Source organism: Manduca sexta, chromosome 24, assembly GCF_014839805.1.
Source record: "Manduca sexta isolate Smith_Timp_Sample1 chromosome 24, JHU_Msex_v1.0, whole genome shotgun sequence".
In the NCBI taxonomy this organism is placed as follows: domain Eukaryota; kingdom Metazoa; phylum Arthropoda; class Insecta; order Lepidoptera; family Sphingidae; genus Manduca; species Manduca sexta.
The window spans coordinates 7,262,901-7,285,614 of NC_051138.1; the positions used below are offsets into that span (position 1 = coordinate 7,262,901).

Here is a 22,714-nt window from a genome sequence, read left to right on the forward strand (position 1 = left end):
TAAGTATTTGGTATATGGGTAATTTTATTGGAATGTTCATTATAAACATTTACAAAATACAAATAAAAGTTAAGTTTACAAACATTGACAATGCGTCAAGAAAAACCCAAATTCATAATATGGAGGTTAACAGTAATTGCTTTGGTTACACAAAAAAATATTCACATACATCAAAGAATATTCAAAGATACCAGACAACAGGAATTTTGTTTTCTGTTATATTATTATATTAATATAGCCTAAAAATGCTCAGTATTGTGCTTTAGCTGCCGAAGATGTTTAGACTATTCTGTTCTTACCGGGTTAGAAAACGTTGGCGAATAATTTAACAACCCATATGTAATTTGCATGCTGTCATAATATATTTTTTAAAGAATTTTATATTGCTTAGATATAGAAAGTACACTTGGAACTATTTAATTACAAAACAAATATTATCTAAAAATAATCTTACGTATTCTAAAATGAATGGTGGGTATTTGTATAAAGTAGCGTAGGCGCAATTATTTCACTGATTGACATATATTTCTTTTTAAGAATCAATAAAGTGTATTGTAGTTGAAACAACGCAAGGCTGCCATTCAGTACACTTTACATATGGTTCCTTCTCGTGGATTAAATATGTACTATAATCAAAAATAGGTTTGAATAAATATGTTCATTGGACGTATCAAGAACATGAAATAAAAGCTAAAACATATAGCATTTGGCTACAAAATACCTATTTCAGTTATTATTTAGGTTCACTCGCTTTCAAAAACATGCATTTATAACATGAAACGTGTCAAAATTGCTATTTTCGAACACATTAAATGACAACATAGAATAATTTACGACATAAACTTAACTTAGTCTAGACATTTGTAACATTCTTATTCCCATACCTCACGAATTTCAATGTGCATTCAAAATATCCACAACATATTTTGTTAGACAAAATAATGAGCGACCATCTCATATTGTTAATGATTCCGCAGGGATGTCAATAGCAGTCTTGACGTTCTTTACTTTGCAGTGCAAATGTAAGTAAAGCCGGCATAATTGAGAGCACACTTTCAAAAAGATTTCTTACCCGCTAAAAGGTATTTATATATTCATCGGAGGTTAATTTTAGTTAGAAACCAATACATCCATACGATACTCAGAAAATATTTAATTTATGATTATTCATTCTCATTACGGATACTTACTCATATTATTGCGTTTTAAAAGAAAAATGCTTTGTAATATAAATATGCAATCAATATAGGTAGTTACAGTTTTTACTTTTGACTTGTCATGTACTTAAGTGCGTCATGTAAGTATTGTCTACAAAATAAAAAATCACCTTTTAATCTGACGAATGCGCGTTTAATTTCAAATCATTATTTTATATTTATCTCTCTCTGTTCAAATGATTTACCATCTAGATTGAAAAACATTAAAATTGGTGTTTTTGAGGCATTCATAATCAAGAAATACGGCGCTCACAACTCTGATTAATAATATATATATGACTGATCATGTAGTTGCACTTTTTTCAAAACAATGTGTGTCGAAATTTTGCCATGTCGAATTTAATCTTACCTTCTGGAAATATAAATGAAAAGACAGCTAAATATTAAATTGTCAAAATCTTTTGAAAGTGAACCTTCAATTTTATACATATTTAATTGATAAAGATCATATATATACCAGTCGAAAAAGTCCCGTTGCTAAAAGCACTAAAGTTAATTGACTCTACGAATCGCTCTTGCGCGAACGATACATAATTGCTACCAATAGTAACACAATTTACAGTTTATCATTATAATCTACGTATAAGGCACTGTTATTATTATAACCATAAACTCACACCCGCACCCTTATAGGGATAGGCAGATGTGTCACTGTAACATTGTTCACCAAAATTATTTTCCTTCTATGATCGGGCGTACATAATATATTTGGTCACACGTTTACAAATGGATAAATACATATCAAGATTGCTTTTGGGCTCGAACCCAGTCTGTATTTTCAGCTTCAGGGCGTGCATCGTTTTTCGATATTTGTAAATTTGTATTAAGTCTATGTTCTAATTGTTCGTACAAGTGGTCTGCACTAAGTAGGTACTCTATTTCTACTATACCCGTTATTAGATTTGGAAGCGACACGTGCGAAGTGTATCAAATCCTTTCCCGTCAGAATACATGATGCCGGTGGAGATTGCGAAGAAAATCGACGTTAACTCGAAAAACGGACAAATATACATAGTAGTAATACCAATTACTAATATAATAAATTGTATTTAAATACATTGGTAACAAATAGCAACGAGGCATTCGACATGTGATAAAAAAATATTCAAGAGATCAATAATTTAGAAATAAGAATGCACAAATAATCTCAAAAGCTTTAAATATCTTACATTAACGATAAAACAACCTTAAACTAGTCTAAATTAATAAAGCTTTCGTCATTATACCTAATACTTGAGACTCATATATACATAAATGACAAATATGAAATACAACGGAGACGACAGCAAGTGATCAGATATGAAATAGGCCCCGCACTGCCTCATACATTGATTTTGTAAAATAATGTATGAAGTCCAACATATTGTATGAAGCACCTCAAACATGTCTACAAACTTGTGTAAATTATACAATATCCTCTGAATAATAACTGAGCATATATTAAAACCTTATCAATCTCTTTTGCAAAGCTAAGTAAAAATGTACGCATTCGAAGCGAAGCAAAAGAATTTGAAACTACATTATGTAAGCCTAAAGAAAATCCATCGAGTTTTCAATATGAACTATGTTCAGTCTATAAACATAACTTTAAACAATTATAGTTTGTGCTTACAAAATTTTCTTATTGTATTAATATTTGGCAGGTTTTCAAGTCTGTATTTAAATTAGAATTAAACCCCTTACTTATAAACAGTTTTAATCAGTGCTTTATCTCTTTCACTCTTATGACATTTTCAGTATTAAGAAAGAAAGTTACAAAACGGCGATCGGTTAAAACACTGATTATAAATAATTTAAATGTTTATTAATTTACTAGTATACAAGGTACTTAATTTTTATTAAATAATCGTCATAACAATACGGTCAAATTCAAATGGGTGTGAGTGGATACATTCCAATGAGAATGAATGCAGGCTGGACAATGTACTTTACAATTTACCTACTTACAACTCTGCGCAATCTGCGTGTTCATTGCTCACTAGCTTTAGTTTATATGTCGCAAACAAACTAACATGTAACATGCATCGGCGTTGTCAGTTTACAAACACTCGTTAGGCCGGATAATAACATATTTATTGTCATTCAAATCAAACTATATGATGACCATGTTATAAGGAAAATTCTTAACTCCTTATATATCGTTTATATTCATTATTAAAATCACATGAAAATTCTCTCTCGGAAATCCCTGATCACTTTTTCAGGATTGAAAGTAACTTTTCTTTGTGGCGCTTCTGTCGCATGTGACAAGAGATGAAAATAATTTATATAATACTATTAATTTATGGAAAAATGTTTAAATCATAATTTTTCAGAACACTTCGCGGACCAACGACTGTTTCCAAATATCTGAATCATTCGCAAACGGATGCAGTATATAATTTATCTGTAACGTACACTACACTCCACGCATTTGAGTTCAACTCTTTCTTATAATAATTGGTGTTCTCCTTATAAGTTCAAATATACTTATTACTAAAACTATGGAATCTAATAAAGCATGAATGCCATAGGCATGTCCAATGAATAACATCACAAATATACGATCGATTACAAATTGTGATTGTAATTATGAACAAGTCCGTTGTATATTGGAAGTTATAATTTTAAAGGCACTGCCTATAATTGCATTAAGATAATTCACGAACTAGCAAATCGTGTAAATTCTTAAATTGTACTTCTGAAACTAATTGTTTGGTAGTGGAAATATAAACTAATATAATTTTGTAGAAACTAAGTACAAAAATTTTAGCGTGAACACTCACTAGAATATTTACTGGTTACAGAACATCTTAACGTTAACCATATCTTATGACGTGAAGTTTGTAGTGTCATATTTATATTTGCAATTTTGAAATTATATGCACTTCCAGCTGTCTGTCTGGTTATTTTAAGATAAAAAATACTCGTGGTAGGTCTCTCATATGTGAGAGTCCGCCTGGGTAGGTACCATCGCAATGTCTATTTCTTTTTTCTACCGCCTAGCAGAAGTGTTTAGTCACTTTTTTGTTTCGATTTGAAGAACATTGTAGCCAGTGTAACTGCTGGACATAATAAGACGTAACATCTCATGTCTCAAGATGGCGAGCGCAGTGGAATACTGAACAATACTTTGTAGTTCAAGGTGTGGGATAGTGTTTTTACTGTTTATGGGCGGTAGTATCGCTTACCATCAAGCAAATGACAGGCTCGTCTCATTATAAGCAGTAAAAAAAAACAACATAGAAACTTAAATCTGATATATCAGCGAAAGGTGTATTCAAAAACATTACTTCATTTTGGAACAATGACAGTTTTTAAGTCACTTGCAAAAAAGTGTGTTTTTATCATCAAGCCTCTTCTTATCACAAGAACGGACTCTACAAGTATATACTCTTGTAAGTATTCACCATTTGATTTTAATAAATAAGCTTAATAGTAAAATGAAATATATGTAGGTATAATAATAAATAAGTTTTTTTGTAATATGTTACGACAAAAGTATCCATAGGGCAAGCTCACATTGCAATAAAGTAATGTTCATTGCCATTCCTTAATACATGGAATAAGGTACTTTACTCTTTTTTGTTCTTCATATTTATTAAATATATACGCCATATAAATTCTAACACAGAAAGACTTATTAAAATCGGGTAAAATATGGACAAATTATACTTTTGAATTTGGTAGAAGGGGAAAGCTAAAAGAAACCATAAAAGAGACTCCATATATGAACGTGATGTCATTCCCCACGGGGAATTACAATTAGTTGAGATAGAACGATTGAGATAGAACGATATCCCAACTACGTGTTCATTCCTGCACATTGCAATATCTGAAATATGAATAATATATATTAGCAATACTGTCTCAGTTCTAAACCAATCATAATGCGGTTTTACAAAAGGGATTCATTTACTTATTTTTAGCTGTTATCATGGGACCATGTACAAAACAAATACCCTAGTAGAATGCGAGATTAAAATTCATGTGGACCGTGATTCCATCTCCTCAATAAAAATTCGTTTCTACAGCTATATTTTGATTGTAGCAAGATCAGTTAACGGCAAGCAAATCATTATTTGGGTCATTTAAAGCATTTTTACCTGGTATATTTAATTAATTTCTACAAAGACGTAAAACTTAAAAAAATATAGGTAAATATAAGATTTTGCACTGTGGGCTTGTCCTAATACGATTTCAATGTTTCAATGATTAAAACAAATCCTCAGACTGAAAATATTTCAAATAAAACTAATCTTCACATTTTGAACAATTAAATTACATTTCATTTGGATAAAATCCTGCACAACAAACAAACCCATTAACGGGAATACACGTAATATTATATATACATGACAAGCTAACATTAGGTACGTAAAGACTACGCAAAAACAAAGGCTTCACTAGAAGCACAGAAAAGGCACAGAATTCATAAGATACAGAGCTGATTTTAATTTTCATATATGATCATATTATATACGTATTATACAATATTCATAGGACTTTATTAAGGTTCCTTATTTGATTACTCGAATGTAATAATTTTATTAGATAAAGCCGTTTTCATTCTATGATCACTATCACTTTGCTACACATTTAACTTTACTTATAAAAGCTGTATGCGTCTATTATAGTTTTTAATTGTCTCGTTTCATTTGATGTTAAAAGTCGTTCATAACAAAAAGATAAAGCACTAAAAACGATAACAGACATAATATATATTGATATACATATACATTAGGTAAGGCCGTAAGATTGTATTATTATATAGGCCAAAAGGCTTATCGCCTTCATTTATATTGTATAGATTGATTATCTACAGCTGGCGCGTATAACACATTGACATATTGCGCGTGTGTAGTGTCTGTGAATAAACATACGTCTGTTGTCATGACAACGTATCGCTCACTCCTCAATAAAGTCAAACAATATAGCATGATATTTTTAATAATAATAATAATATTACTATCCACCTGTGTAAGATTGTATTGGTATGAATTTTATGAATGTGCCAGTTTTACTTAACCGAAATTATACACAGATTTTACAAATGCAAGCATAATACAAGATCTTTATTACCGAATCGTATTCAGCGAAACGATGCCATTCAATTTAGATTAATATATGTTTATTGCATGGATAGGTTGACATTTTAAAAAAATATTGTATGGAAATTACACACATAATATAATTGCACTGTTAAATGTCATGGAGGGTTTTACTCTGTTATAAGTTTACATGTTCCTATCCGGATATTTGGGAATTTTGCGATTCTCTATTCTCAAGACTAATAAAATTATTTTGGACTTCAATGTTAAACCTTACTCGTTCTATAATTAAAGCTACATGAAAATCATCGCATTGCATTTAAATTCTCGACAAGCATGTCTATCAAACATTTGAATCACGGTGCATAAAACTTTAAAATTTTGATTCTTTTAAATACTTTAATGCTTTTCAACTTCATCCTTTTTACAAAAGGAAGCATTGTTCATACTAGGGATTTAATATTGTCCGATGTAAAACACTTGTCCTGGAAACATACAGTTTTAAATTTCTAAAATTGACATAGTAATCGACTGGAGACCGTTAAATGTTCCATTCTGGATTCATATACATACCAATAACTTCATTAATTATATGCGGAAGTAAATAATAGTGCAATACCAAAAGGAAGGTATACAAATTGGAGTCACGAACGGCTGCTTTCAATAAATGATCCCAATCTTAATCTTCGATCCGATCCCTAGAATAAACCAATCGGGGTAAGTAAGCATGTCAAAAAAGCTTTGTCCCAATTGGTGTATTTAATAGACGGATCGAAAAACCTTTTGGGATTCTTTACTGCAAATGGCAGTATATTAAAACCAAGTTTCTTCAAAATCCAAATTCATTATAATATATTTAAAGGTGGTAAGCGTACCATCGCGGCTTGCTCTGCTCGGTTAAAGTACTTCATTAAACAGGATAGCTTACTGTCGATCCACCGTCCTCTTGAGCCACTGCGTGAAGTGTCGCAGCTGCCACACGGCGCGCGCGGACTCGTCGCGCAGCCGAGCGTTGTGACGACGCAAGCGACGGACCTTGGGGAAACATAACAATAGTTATCGTTAGTTTGTCGGTGGCGTAATCGGGTGGTACGAATATCGCCCTTAGGTTTCGAGTCACAACCCCAGGTGACGCAAATTGATATTTCTGTACTCAGTATCAGCCCGATGTTTGGAATTGCATCTAGTAAATGGCAAAAGGCCCTGCATAACTTGCGGTCATATCTTGCGAAATAATGGTTTTGACACTATAATAATTTATTATGCAGTGTCATAATGATCAATATGTAATCGATTTTCAATAGTAATCCTGGCATTATCATGACGTTATCTATAATTGGAGAATGATTTAGAATGCAGTGCATTACTCATGCTGTAAAAAGAACGTGGGTAGGATTAACTACATCCGATTTTTGTGTAATTTAGTAGAGCATATTTTTTATTATTTTGATGTAGGTATTATTTAGATTAGAATTACAGTATTTCATAAAGATAATCTGCAACAGAAATTACACTTTTATATCGTCAGTATGAAATATTTTTTCGAAATATCGTTTATTTTGTTTGGAAATCTTGTGTTTATAAAATTATAAAAAAGCTAGATGCCGCCGCATGCGGCTCGTTTGAAGGTAAGTAGTATATAACACGCTAATATAGGTAGCAGCAAGAGTCATGAGTACAGACAAAGAACGGTGGGGTGTGAGCAGTGCAAGCAGCCGGTGTACAGCAGTCCATCGACAAGTCTGAGTCTAATAGTAAGCGGCACCGACTGAGGAACCAATCGCGCTGCACAGGCGTTAGAGGGGAAATCGAACAATTACAAATGTGGTCCCTAGTTGAGCGTCATGTGTGGGTGGTACCTCGTCCTCCAGCTGCGAGCGCGTGCGCTGCGAGGCGGCGGCGTCGGCCTCCAGCGCCGCCACGCGCGCCGCCAGCCCGCACGCGCACGCGCCGCCCGCGCCGCCCCCGCCGCCCCCGCCGCCCGCGCCCGCACTGCCCCCTCCGCCCCCTGCTGCGACCGTGGTCGGCGCTCCCGCACTCGGCGAGTTCACCTCAGAGTTCTATTGCACACAAACAAACACAACAATGAACCATTGTTGAAATTAATTCAACTTGAACCTATTGCATTCAATATTGTTTTTTCAATTTAAGGTGGTAGCTCAAGGTCCATTTTCATACATTTTGTTTCGGCTTTAATCTGGGTAACTAAACAAGTATTGGCAAGTAAAGAATTTAAATTCACGTCTAGTCAGTGATTAGTTCTCGCAGTTGAAAGAAAAACGTAAAAATAATTAATAATCATTCTTTACTTGCCAATACTTGTTTAGTTACCCAGATTAAAGCCGAAACAAAATGTATGAAAATGGACCTTGAGCTACCACCTTAATCTATTTATATCAATCTACGACTTACAACTTGAGTAATCGCTTAATTCTTTCGTTTTTTTACCACATTTATAAACAATATTTTATTTTTATATAAATATTAACTGTGGGCATAAGTTTAAATTAATGTTTATTACCGCGGTGATATCCGACCAGGAATCATTAACACTATCTGATATGATAGGATCCAGCAAAGGGTCAGAATTGTCCATCGATGGATATGATTGGTGTTCTTCACAAATCTGGAAAATAAATAAAATATTAATTAATTGAAACAATTAAAACGAGCAATAATAAGAATGCCCATCAGTGTAGTTTTTATTGTGGGTTTTTTGTATAATAAAATATTTTCATGTTTATTTTCACGTTAGTTTTGAACAAATATAGGTTAGCTCTAAGGATTGGCAATATCATAATTATTTAGATCGCTGATCAACTATCATTAAAAATAAAATTGAAGCATTGGTATTGTAATATCTTGCTATAATATAATGTGACTATGATAGTTTATAGTTTTGAGCCCAATGTCAGACGAGAACACGATATTATAATAATAGACTTTCCCGCCCTCACACCCACCACTACAACTCCTGTAAATAATAATAGGGAAATGATATTATAATAATAGGGAAATAAAATTGCCTGACTGCCTCGGTGGCGTAGTTGTATTGCATGTCCGGTACAATAGCGCTCTGAGGTCCTGGGTTCGAATCCCGAGTCGGGCAAAGTGATATTTGGGTTTTTCTGCTCAGTATCAGCCCGGAGTCTGGAATTAGTGCCCGATATGGCGATAGGCTCGCCTCATATCACATCATGGGACGGAACATACTTGGCGAAAAGTGGGTGCCCTAGTTGCGCCTCTGCATACCCCTTCGGGGATAAATGCGTGATGTTATGTATGTATGTATGTATAGGGAAATAAAATTCGTCACAATATAATATTATACCAATAAGTTCATAAGATTGCTCTTTTATTTAAATGATTCTATTATTATTAGCATTGAAAGCAAAAGAACAAAGATTTTTTATCAAAATCAATATTTTGTGATACTTGTTGAATATCGATGTTTTATCGATTACTTACCCTTATCACTATCACTATGCAAGGATTTAATAGGAAAGTTAAACGCGACAATAACTCTGTTACGTTGAACTGAACCGATTGCGATGAAATTGGGTATGAAGATAAATTGAGACCTGGGAAGGACATAGGCTACTTATAAACCCGGGAAAGTATTTCACATGAGCGGAGCATCAAGCTATAACTAATCATATATATAACTAGGAAAGTTTTATAATAGGAAGATTACAGTGTAAAAACACAGAAGAATGAGTAGTAAACGAACCTGCAACATAGCTCGTGTAGCGGTGTGGACGAGCGTCGCCCAGTCCAGCGCCGCGGCGTCGGGCAGCGGCAGCGGCGCGGCTCGGGACTGAGCTGTTGGCCCGCCCATTCCGGCGCCGCCTCCTATTCCAGTACCACTATTCACGCCGCCGCCTATTCCACCACTGCTGCTTATATTAGGCCCTGACAGGCTTGATGCGCTATTAGCGCGTGTATCACTTAACCCCGCGTCCATAAGACGCATCAGTTCTTCCTAGAAAACATAGTTCAATTATCAATTAAACATACTAGAAACCTTTAAAAGCATTACTTTCAAAAGATAGACACGCGTCTACGATTCATCTAAGTTTGTGCGTGTCTTTAGACGATGGGCATTATTTACCGTTAGGATGAGTACTTTCTCGCTTACAATCTATCTATATCTATACTATTATATAAAGCTGAAGAGTTTGTTTGTTTGTTTGAACGCGCTAATCTCAGGAACTACTGGTCCAAACTGAAAAATTCTTTTTGCGTTGGATAGCCCTTTGTTCGTGGAGTGCTATAGGCTATATATCATCACGCTATACCCAATAGGAGCGGAGCAGTAATGGCTAATCTCAGGAAATACCGGTCCAAACTGAAAAAATCTTTTTGCGTTGGATAGCCCTTTGTTCGTGGAGTGCTATAAGCTATATATCATCAAGCTATACCCAATAGGAGCGGAGCAGTAATGGCTAATCTCAGGAACTACCGGTTCAAACTGAAAAAATCTTTTTGTGTTGAATAGTCCTTTGTTTGTGGAGTGCTCAAAGTCATATATCATCACGCTATGACCAATAGGAGCGGAACAGTAATGGCTAATCTCAGGAACTACCGGTTTCAACTGAAAAATTCGCTTTGTGTTAGATAGCCCTTTGTTCCTGGAGTGCTATAGGCTATATATCATCACGCTATGACCAATAGGAGCGGAGCAGTAATGAAACATGTCGCAAAAACGGGGAAAATTATTAGTTTTGAGAGTTTCCGTTGCCTGCGCTGCGTAAACGGTTAAAGTTATGCAACAATGATGTATGACAGGATTGTTCCACTTAAAAAATTCTAAAAAATATATTATAAAACAAAGTCCCCCGCTGCATCTGTCTGTCTGAACGTGTTAAACTCAAAAACTACCCAACGTATTAAGATGAAATTTGGTATGGAGACAGTTTGAGACCCTGGGAAGAACATAGGCTCCCGGGAAACTACTACTTTTATAACGGAAAACTTTAGCCTGAAAAACTTTATAACGCGGGCGGAGCCGCGGGCAAAAGCTAGTACTATTATATAAAGCTGAAGAGTTTGTTTGTTTGTTTGAACGCGCTAATCTCAGGAACTACCAGTCCAAATTGAAAAATTCTTTTTGCGTTGGATAGCCCTTTGTTCGTGGAGTGCTATAGGCTATATATCATCACGCTATACCCAATAGGAGCGGAGCAGTAATGGCTAATCTCAGGAACTACCGGTCCAAACTGTAAAATTCTTGTTGCGTTGGATAGCCCTTTGTTCGTGGAGTGCTATAGGCTATATATCATCACGCTATGACCAATAGGAGCGGAGCAGTAATGACTAATCTCAGGAACTACCGGTCCAAACTGTAAAATTCTTTTTGCGTTGGATAACCCTTTGTTCGTGGAGTGCTATAGGCTATATATCATCACGCTATGACCAATAGGAGCGGAACAATAATGGCTAATCTCAGAAATTACCGGTTTGAACTGAAAAAATATTTTTGTGTGGGATAGCCCTTTGTTTGTTGAGCGCTATAGGCTATATATCATTACGCTTTGACCAATAGGAGCGGAGCAGTAATGGCTAATTTCAGGAACTATCGGTTCGAACTGAAAAAATATTTTTGCGTTGGATAGCCCTTTGTTCCTGGAGTGCTATAGGCTATATATCATCACGCTATGACCAATAGGAGCGGATCAGTAATGAAACATGTTGCAAAAACGGGGAAAATTTATTAGTTTTGAGAGCTACCGTTGCGTGCGCTGCGTAAACGGTTAAAGTTATGCAACAATGATGTATGACGGGATTGTTCCTCTTAAAAAGTTCTACAAAAACATATTATAAAACAAAGTCCCCCGCAGCATCTGTCTGCCTGAACGTGTTAAACTCAAAAACTACCCAACGTATTTAGATGAAATTTGGTATGGAGACAGTTTGAGACCCTGGGAAGAACATAGGCTCCCGGGAAAATATATAGCGTGATTTTTATAATGGAAAACTTTAGCCCGAAAAACTTTATAACGCGGGCGGAGCCGCGGGCAAAAGCTAGTAAATAATAATAGTAAACATACTGACCGTTAGCGAGCTGGTGTTAGCGGAGGCGCGCTTCTGTCGCGAGTGTCGCGGCGAGGCGGAGTCGTCGTGCGAGCGGCGCCGCAGCACCGCGTCCGTCACCGGCGACGACTGCGGCGACCGGCGGGCGCTGCGCGCCGACCCGCCTGCACACATCACACCAGTCAATGTATCGTGGGGATGCGATTCTTCAGCAGATTAAAAAGTAACTTATAGTGTGAAATGTTAACGACGACATTAAAAGAATGAATTGTATCTATAAATTATTTATTTGTCTTAGTTTTTCGTGCCCACTACTTCTTTAGCATCTTGCCTTCGTCCTGTTATTCGAAGTTTTATTTTTTTAGTTTTTTTCATGGGTAATTAACTACATTATTTTTTTAAGAGATTAGTGACAATGTTACTCTTGCAGTGCGTGAGTACCGGTGCCGTATCCGGAGCTGTCGGAGCGCGGGGGCGAGAGGGCGCGGTCGGCGCGGCGGCGGCTCGGCTGCTGCGCGTCCGCGCGCCCCGGCACCACCTCCTCCAGCCCGCTCTCGCACTGGCACTTGCCGCCCGTCGCGAACGTCACGCGCACCTGCCACCGCACATCACACATTCAACTATTACACTTGTACAGTGTACGCACATGATTTAAAATGGAAACAAACTTATCAGTCCGCCTACTAATAATACCATAGGTGCATAAGTTTGGAAATTTATTGTTTGATACTATGTGTAAATGTTAGTGTCGTTACTCGTAAGTCAATAGAGAATATGACAACGTTGTTCACAATGAAATTGTTCCGCGGCGAGTTAGAGCAATTTAACATGTAATATGTGTGTGAACTGACGGTGACCGGGTCGGACGTCTTGAGCAGGTCGACGAGTTGTTCGTGGTGCAGCGCGACGACGGCGGCGCGACACACCTCGAGCAGGCGCGCGCCGCGCCGCATGCCCGCCCGCGCCGCGCACCCGCTGCTCTCCACCGCCGTCACCAGCCCGTCCGGCTGCACGTGGAACCCTGCGCCACACAACGCCACAATCGCGTATTATTATTTTTACTGGATTGTACGGTCTTTTTAAATAAACAATCCCAATGTTTTTCCGACCGATCGCGAAAATGGGCCAAAATAAATAAAGGTTTTTTGATATGCTTAACGATTGACTCATTCTAATTGATTTATCTAAAGATCGGATCGATGATTAAAATGTTCATCAGATCATGAAATTGGCCGTAAATAGTGTCAATCGCAGATTATTATTTTTTTTTTGGTATTAACAGTGTGACAATACTGTCGTGGTTGAGTTTAAACTAATACTATGGCGTTATGTAAGTAAAGCGTATTGCGTGTAGTTACCGAGTTGCGCCGCGGTGCCGCGCTCGAGCGCCACCTCGGGCAGCGCGGCGGCGTGCGGCGGCGCCACGGCGGCCAGGCGGCGCCACAGCGCGTCGGCCGCGCCGCGCACGCGCACGGACGCGCCGCGGTGGTAGTACACGCGCCACCAGCCGCCGCTGCACGCCCAGCCTGCACACACCGCGCATTTCTATTGTAACCATGAACTAGCTAAGTAGAACGGGTACTGTGATGACTCGATTTCAATAGGTCCATTAATATCCATGTTTATTTACGAAAATTTTCCACAGCCAAGGATATATAAAACTATCTATTTTCATTATTACTGTTACCGCATCCCTGGATGATATAATGTTTTATAACCTCATTTTTTATACCTAATAACGTATATGTGGGTATGACGAGTATGATCTGCCGCGTGCTGTCCTCCACTAACACGATGGTATCGGCAGAGACCCCCATGATGCACTCTAGGACAGTCCCCCCGGCACCCTCGTCTTGTACTTGCACCTGGAAGGCAAAAAATAAGAACGAACATTTCAGACTAGGGAATATTTTGCGCCGGATTCATGAGCAATATTTTTAGGAAGAATTCAATGTTATCAACATTACCCTATTTATCAATCCAGTTTTCTCTGCACGTTTGCCTATTTATACAAGTTTCATAGGGCAATCTTTATTTTATCGCGAAAAAGACAGTTGTAATTTTTACATACTATTGTATTTACTTTACTGTTGCTACTAGTTAATAATCCTGCCTTTTTAATTTGTAAGTATGTAAGCTAGCTTGATATATTCTCGCCTTTAAAATGAATCTAGTTATATGAGTGAATACTGACATGGAAGCAGAGCGCTCCGCCGACGAGTACGTCGTTGGTGCAGTTGTTGACGCGGGGCAAAACCGCGTTGTTGTTAGAGTTGTTGCCGCTCTTCATCAGCAGGGATGACAAAAGTGCTGAAAGTTAACAAAAAATCAATATTATTGCCTTACATTCTGACGCTGTTTCATTGGGTAATGAAGAGATTCTGCTGACTGAACATTAGAACGTGCCCAGAGACAAATTTAATAATTATTGCTAGTGTATCAGGTTGAAACAATTTAGACACTATAATAATATAATTATGTAAGTAGTTTTACTGTAAACTTAGCTGCCTTCAATATATTAATGGATAAGATATCTCATAGTATACTTACAAAACTTTTGTCCACTCTCCACTGTAGTGGCGGTCACGTAATTTTTGGCTAAATCCTTAAGATATTCTTGTCGCGTGCGCGTGGCCATTGTGCTAAACTTTGGTGATTGGATCGCGGCATTTTCGCCGTTTATTACCTTAAATAATATAACCATAAATACTATATAGAACACGACACAAATTAATGTCTTTAAAAGATTCAAGAGGGTTTTACAATATTTAGAATATGCTGTCAAAACTATATAACTTATCATTAAACATTGTTAGTCAGATATCATACTAATTAAGTGTTTTGTTTATTATACACACATATTATTTGACGCAAGTGATAAACCGTCTAATCATAGTTTAATCACTGATTGATAATGTTTATTGGTATGAACATATGTATATGTATATATTATACTTATATTAGTTTCACTTTATAACTCACCTTACTAAGAAGCAAGTCCGTAAACGTTTCTCCCTTGGGGTAGACAGCTCCTTCTTTTATTGGAGGTCCAAATAAAGGCACTTCTTTAGCCCTACTAACAGCTATACTGTAATGCGTGTTGTCTGTACATGGGTCTATTGCCCTCACTATTATAAACACGTGTTGGAACTGCGAACGAATATTTCGTGGGGTAAATGGTGCCGCGCCGGGCTCCTGGAATACTATAGTCACAATATCGTTGCCAATGTGCCGTTTCCTCAACAACTGCTGTCTGTTATTCGGTGTGTATGGAAGCATCGTCGACACGTGAAACATTATATCGCAGTTTTGGTAAGTTGTGAAGACAGAGTATAAGCCTGTGGAGTCTGACTTGATGTCTAATCCCGCCTTGTAATTGTCAAAGTCTTTTAATCTGACAGTTTGGCCCAACATTTGTAGGAATTCGACAAACGCTGGTCCCGCTTCCTGGTTGTTATACATTTCCTCCTCGGTGGACTGACCACTTTTGCAATACATTACCCCTACTTTATAATGACGGGTGACGCACTGCTCGTCTAGTCGAAGTAATTGTTCTTCAGCACCGCTATTTGTAATACCAAGCCTATAACAACAAGATTTTTTTTTTTTTAATGTGCGTTAACATATATTTTGGTCATTTTCCTTTAGCAGAGGAAATTCCTCATTGTTGACAATTATCTTTCTGTTCTAATATACCTACCAACCATGTACGATAACATAAAACTTATTGACATGTTAAAAAAAATTAAGCTCACCTCAAACAATTCAACTGCAATTCAGGTGCGACATACTCCAGTACTTCTTTAGTGTTATAAGTTGCACTGTTGGTCGGCTTTACATTCGACAATGCATCTTCAAGCACGCATCCGCGTAGGGTAAGCAGTTCCGACGTGCGTATGACAAGCCGGTACTGCCAGACGACTTGGAACAACGGTTCGGAAGCGTCGCCACTGCTGTCACGTTTTAATTGAACTCGCTCCTTTTTTATTGATATTGCTATTGGACCCAGACTGTCATCCATTCCGAACCAGTTTTGATGGGCTGTAATTAGTAATAAAACATATCGATTTTTCATAGTATCTTTTTAGTGAGAAATAGACTTCCATGCATAGCTGTATCTTCTATACTTTTTAAATATGTAATTAAAATTTCCTTCCTAACCCTACTTCAAATCCCTGCGATAAATTTTCAGAATTGTGAATACTGGGTACACCTTCATAATATTAAAATTTGGCCTTGTATCATTCCTTTATAAAAGTTTTTACAAATCTCCACCCTATTTGTTACGTGCTTAAGGCGATACCTCAAGGTCCATTTTCATACATTTTGTTTCGGCTTTAATCTGGGTAACTAAACAAGTATTGGCAAGTAAAGAATTTAATTTAATTTCGTCATATTAAATTTTAAAGACCGAAATATCCATGATTATTAATTATTTTTACGTTTTTCTTTCAACTGCGAGAACTAATCACTAACTAGACGTGAATTTAAATTCTTTACTTGCCAATACTTGTTTAGTTACCCAGATTAAAGCCGAAACAAAATGTATGAAAATGGACCTTGAGGTATCGCCTTAAGAAAATCTTAATAAATAATAAAAATAAATATAATCAAACTCACGTTGGTTATAAAAGTAGTTGCGGTAATACAAAGCACCTTGGTCTTGGCTCTCGATGGGAAGCGGTGACAATGATCTTGCGAAGGGGCAGCCGTTGCGCCAATGCGTCTGGCCTGGTGGAAACTCTAGCATGGACAGACCGTATGCGGCTCGGGGACGATGCCAGCCCCCAGACTGACCTGGGATTGCACCTCGAGCAGTTTTCCAGCACAAGGAAACACATCTTTCCTCTTCCCCTGAAATTATACAAAATATTTGAGGATTGAAGTGAATAAATAAATTTGTATTTATTCAAAAACGTTTCCCTATCTAGACTCTGTAAAGATAATATTTTAAAGAATTTCTCAAATGCATAGATTGAGTGCTCCATCACTGAGCACTTAACAGAAACATAGTTTACAAAGGTATATTAACATTCAAGCAGTAGGCAGCAACACCTGCTATTTATTTCTGTATTGCACGAAATATTTACATTTGAAATAAATACTATATAAATTTAGTGTAGTATTACACAGGATATTTGAATTTTGCATGGAAAACATACCAAAATAATAAACAATTTTCATTTGAGAAGTATCAAATCCCTAAAAAAATATTTTGTGCTGGACCTTGACATTTTTTTATTATACTAAAAAAAATACTGTCATAAATATATAAAAAGCAAATATGTATGACTTGTTACAACAACTAAGTAATATTGTATGGAATGTTATTTGAAAAAAGTGACTAATAGGTCATTAATTAATAAACAGTTGTAATGATGTACAAAAATATATTTTGAAATTATGCTAAATACATGTAGAGTGATATACATATCTTTATGATATGATATTGCAAGTAATGATCAATTTTATGATTTTTGTCACAGATTAGTAAGTGTTGGCTACTTTATAAAGTATGCAAATCATTGCCTTCATATTATTAATTATAGACAGTGTAATTATTGTGCATTTCTTTTTTAATAAAAATAATAACATATACTTTTCTGGTAGCTCTTAAAAATTAGTTTCAATGTTGAAGAACTTCATCTGTTAGTGAATTTTTATCTTATTCCATGTAAAAGTTTCTTCATTGATTTCAAGAAACATGGTAATATGTAAACATCAGAATGAACAATTGCATTCAGCTATATATATATGTGTTTGCATTAATATGGGTAATATATGAGAAGAATGGTAGTGGTCAACTGTTGTTATACTATATGTATTATAAATGAAAGGCTCTTAAATAAGGTTTTAATTTATACCATTTTGTGAATCTTAGGAATTATAAATGATATAATATATATTTATATAAACACTAGCTTTTGCCCGCGGCTCCGCCCGCGTTATAAAGTTTTTCAGGCTAAAGTTTTCCGTTATAAAAGTAGTAGTTTCCCGGGAGCCTCTCAAACTGTCTCCATACCAAATTTCATCTTAATACGTTGGGTAGTTTTTGAGTTTAACACGTTCAGGCAGACAGATGCAGCGGGGGACTTTGTTTTTATAATATATTTTTTAGAACTTTTTAAGAGGAATAATCCCGTCATACATCATTGTTGCATAACTTTAATCGTTTACGCAGCGCACGCAACGGAAGCTCTCAAAACTAATAATTTTTCCCCGTTTTTGCAACATGTTTCATTACTGCTCCGCTCCGATTGGTCATAGCGTGATGATATATACCCCATAGTACTCCACGAACAAAGAACTATCCAACACAAAAATATTTTTTTCAGTTTGAACCGGTAGTTCCTGAGATTAGCCATTACTGCTCCGCTCCTATTGGTCATAGCGTGATGATATATAGCCTATAGCACTACACTAATAAAGAGCTATCCAACACAAAAAGAATTTTTCAGTTCGAACCGGTAGTTCCTGAGATTAGTCATTACTGCTCCGCTCCTATTGGTCATAGCGTGATGATATATAGCCTATAGCACTACACTAATAAAGAGCTATCCAACACAAAAAGAATTTTTCAGTTCGAACCGGTAGTTCCTGAGATTAGTCATTACTGCTCCGCTCCTATTGGTCATAGCGTGATGATATATAGCCTATAGCACTCCACGAACAAAGGGCTATCCAACACAAAAAGAATTTTTCAGTTTGGACCGGTAGTTCCTGAGATTAGCCATTACTGCCCCGCTCCTATTGGGTATAGCGTGATGATATATAGCCTATAGCACTCCACGAACAAAGGGCTATCCAACGCAAAAAGAATTTTTCAATTTGGACTGGTAGTTCCTGAGATTAGCGCGTTCAAACAAACAAACAAACTCTTCAGCTTTATATAATAGTATAGATAAAAAATGCTATTAGTATGAATTTAATAAGGGCTAATAACAATTGCATAGAAAATAACTTATGTGATTTTAATACATCAAAATAATGACATTATGTAATAAACGCATCATATTATATTGCGGCAGAATTCAGGTTAACATCTTGATAATAACACAATTTCACATTCTAGTCTCGACATAATGTGTTAGTCATACATAATTCATTGCAACAAGAAAAACATTAATGTGAGAAAGGTATTTTTCTGTCACCTGATTCACAGATAGCACAATGGTCATTCCATATTAATTTGTGTTTTGTTCAATAATAATGGTTTCATTTTGCTATAATAGTTTCTCATAATAAATATACTTTGTTATATGTAACACAAAAAAAATCTATAATGTAATACAGTACAAAGAATTCATTATATACTCAATGGTTATTACCTGTGAGCCTAAAAATACTCTTCTATATCAATTCACATGGATAACATTAAACATAACTATGTTTGTTACCTAAAAGAATCATTCACACATGAATAATATAGAACCATGTAATGTAAAATGTTCTATAGGGCATTTAAGATAAAATATTTTTTTTATTTTTTAATTAATTTGAATTGTCCTTTTTAGACATATAGACGGGCCAGAAATATTATCTTTTCATATTTTAGAATGAGAAAAACTTGTATGTTTAAAATTAATGATAGCACTTGTTTTATTTTTAAACAAACTTTGCTCATAGCTCTATGTGAAATACATTCAAAGGTAAAAGTCCCGCTGTATATTTTCCCAGGATAAAAAGCTTATGCCCTTCCCGGATCTCAAACTATGTCCACATCAAATTTCATTGAAATTGATGTGAGTGATTGAATGGTTCAGCCATGAAGGTGTATAAATAGACAGACATGTATTTTTGCGTTAGTAATATAAATGTGGAAGTGTGGATGTGTGCATTTCATTACACAGATTTTTATTTAGTTTATAATATATTAACCATGTGATTCTGGCACTGAACAGCTGATATCACACTTAAACTTCATGGCATTTGTATTTTAATCTCTTAAATGGAGTTAAAGATTATATCTATAGAACAAGAATATTGACCAGGAAAGTTCTGACAGTTTTAGCCATTTTTGATCCCTAAATCTCATTACAAATTACTAAGTCATAGACATATTAATGATGTAATTCAAATAATTTACCAACTTGAGACTTACCTCCAAGTTCATTCCTGAAGAAAGGGCAGCTTTCAAGCAACTCATTAGATCGTCCATCTCCTGTGTCTGGTACAGAATCTTCCCCCGGGGGCAGGCCACGAGTGGCAAGCAAGGATGCAGCAGAAGCTCCTGTGGTTGTATTACGTCTGCGACTGAGCAATGCTCCTCTCACTTCAGCTGCATAACTTAAATTTGCCATTAAAGATTGGCAGTCATAATGGGCGAATTGTTTTCTTTTACTGCTGTCTGGGATACTTGTGATGGACACATCGTCGAGAGGTTGGCGTGAAATCGCGGTTCCAGCCCCGCCCCAAAGCTTATTGAGTTTTAAACGTGGTTTGGGGCTGGCACTAGCTCTTGGTGGCGGTCCGTCAGCGTGGTCGCTATTGACGACGTCTGCAAGTCTCTCGGATGCTCGGCCCAGCTCCTGAGGTTTGTCTGGGCCTGATACTCCGCTGTAGTTGTGCACCATCGCGGGCAGTCGCTCGTTAGCTCCACCGATCACGTCGATTGATCCGTGACTTCCATACTCACGTCTCAGACCATTCCCAGACGGATGCTCGGCATATATCAAGTCAAGACTTGAATTGCTGCGATATATGACATCTTTCGGTTCTTTTCTTCTGTTATCTTGGGCGTACATGGCATTATTTGGGGTGTACTGCTATTTCATTTTCCAACTGCACTAAAACGGTCACAAGATTCCACTTTTAGAGCTCCATTTCAAAACTACAAGAAACTACTAAAAGATTAGTTGATCTTCAGAAATCAAAATATTCGAATATAATGAACATAAATAAGTAAATTGCAAAATATACTTTTACGTATTTTGCACATTATCACTATGTGAAATATTTGTTCCGTCATTCGTTTCTAAATCACGTAATAGCTTGGCTGCAATTAATTTTCACTAGTTTTTTAATACACTTATGAATTCGCAAAGACATACACGGCACAGTGAATAAAAATCATTTTATTTTATGTATGTACCTGCTTGAATTCAACAATCACGTAAAAATACCACAGAGTTGACGGTGATGAAAAATTATCGATTTATACATAAATCGATATTCATATTGTGTTAAATCGATTTCAGGACGATATTTATTTATCATATCGATATAAATATCAATCATATTGATATTTATTTCATAACTAATTAAAAATTGATATTGATATAAAAAAATATATGTTCTTCTATTGTTATCGTAAATCAATTAGATAAATCAAGTTTTTTTGCAATCAGTCATCTCCCGAATCTCGGACTGCAATTGAACAACAAAATACAATACAAGAGAGTTCAGTGTACAAATTCATTAACAAAATATAGAAATTCTATTCAGACAAATAGTAAGATATAAGAAAGCCCATACACGTTACGACGCGACTCGCATGCTCCGTTTTACCGTTCGGCCATGCCTCACGACTATGGGCGGCTATGCGAATGGCGCGACAATTAGAAACGTGTATGGTGGCCGAAAGAATGGGGGATTTAATAGGATTTTTAAATTTTCTGTGACAGATTTACCATATTTTTTTTCAAAAAAATTCTTGGCTTTTATTTAAAAGGCGATGGAGTTCACTTGATATCTGATGACATTTTTATTAATTTACTAATTACTACCAACTTACGTTATAATTTCAATATTATATAAAAAAATATTAGAACTAATCTTGACTAATAAAATTATCAGACTTAAGCCCAGTAATAAAACTGTTGATGGACTTAAAAGTTATAAATATCTAAGGATCGTGTGCAGTGTAATTCCGCGCAGTGTTTTGTAATTCAAAGTTGGGGTCACGTTAATGTTTATGGATAGTCGTGCAATATCGTGTCACTTACTATCAGGGGCATGATTCTCTACGACAATGTCGAACTTGTAACACGGCGTGTTTCGTTAACTTCGTGTTATGACTGTGTAAGAGTATTCTGGATGCTAATTTGACATTTCATGAACACGATGAGGTGTGACACATCCGCCTTACGGGCATGTTACGAATTGTCAAAATAACGTGCGGCAATCCAGCGCGTCTATGCGCGTTTAGACAAATTAATTATTTAGATACAACGACTGTATAATTTCTATTGACGATAGTATCCTCTTTACATCGTGAAAACTCAAATATAATATTCTACCTTATCAGAAACAAAACAAACATAAATCCTAAATGATCGAATTAATATTCAAACCTATGTTTTTGTATCTTGATAGTCAAATTTGTGTTATGGGCTCAGCGGTGAAAAATAAGCTACTTTACTACTGGCAACCCGACTTTTGACAACAATTGAGGTCAATCAAGTTTATTTTTATTACTTCGATGTAATATTTCTA

At 36.0% G+C, this 22,714-nt stretch overlaps 1 protein-coding gene across 3 annotated transcripts; it reads right to left on the reverse strand.

Moving 5' to 3' along the window:
• LOC115448739 (signal-induced proliferation-associated 1-like protein 2) lies at window positions 1-21,418 on the reverse strand. 3 transcript variants are annotated; one of them, XR_005112897.1, is made up of 17 exons: window positions 20,382-21,418; window positions 16,901-17,134; window positions 16,036-16,321; window positions 15,263-15,863; window positions 14,831-14,966; window positions 14,475-14,590; window positions 14,013-14,145; window positions 13,639-13,806; window positions 13,132-13,301; window positions 12,722-12,875; window positions 12,302-12,444; window positions 9,978-10,229; window positions 8,769-8,873; window positions 8,107-8,307; window positions 7,176-7,282; window positions 6,821-6,945; window positions 1-5,031 (listed from the first exon to the last, which is right to left on the reverse strand). XR_005112897.1 is itself a non-coding variant. In XM_037442194.1 (16 exons), exons 1-16 carry the CDS (start codon window positions 21,022-21,024, stop codon window positions 5,010-5,012), a joined length of 3,471 nt encoding a protein of 1,156 aa, XP_037298091.1. In that variant the 5' UTR covers window positions 21,025-21,418; the 3' UTR covers window positions 1-5,009. The 3 variants fall into 3 exon arrangements, 2 of the variants coding, with proteins under 2 accessions (XP_037298091.1, XP_037298092.1); XM_037442194.1 differs by lacking the exon at window positions 6,821-6,945; XM_037442195.1 differs by having other exon boundaries at window positions 1-6,945.
• Between the last annotated feature and the right edge of the window lie 1,296 nt (window positions 21,419-22,714).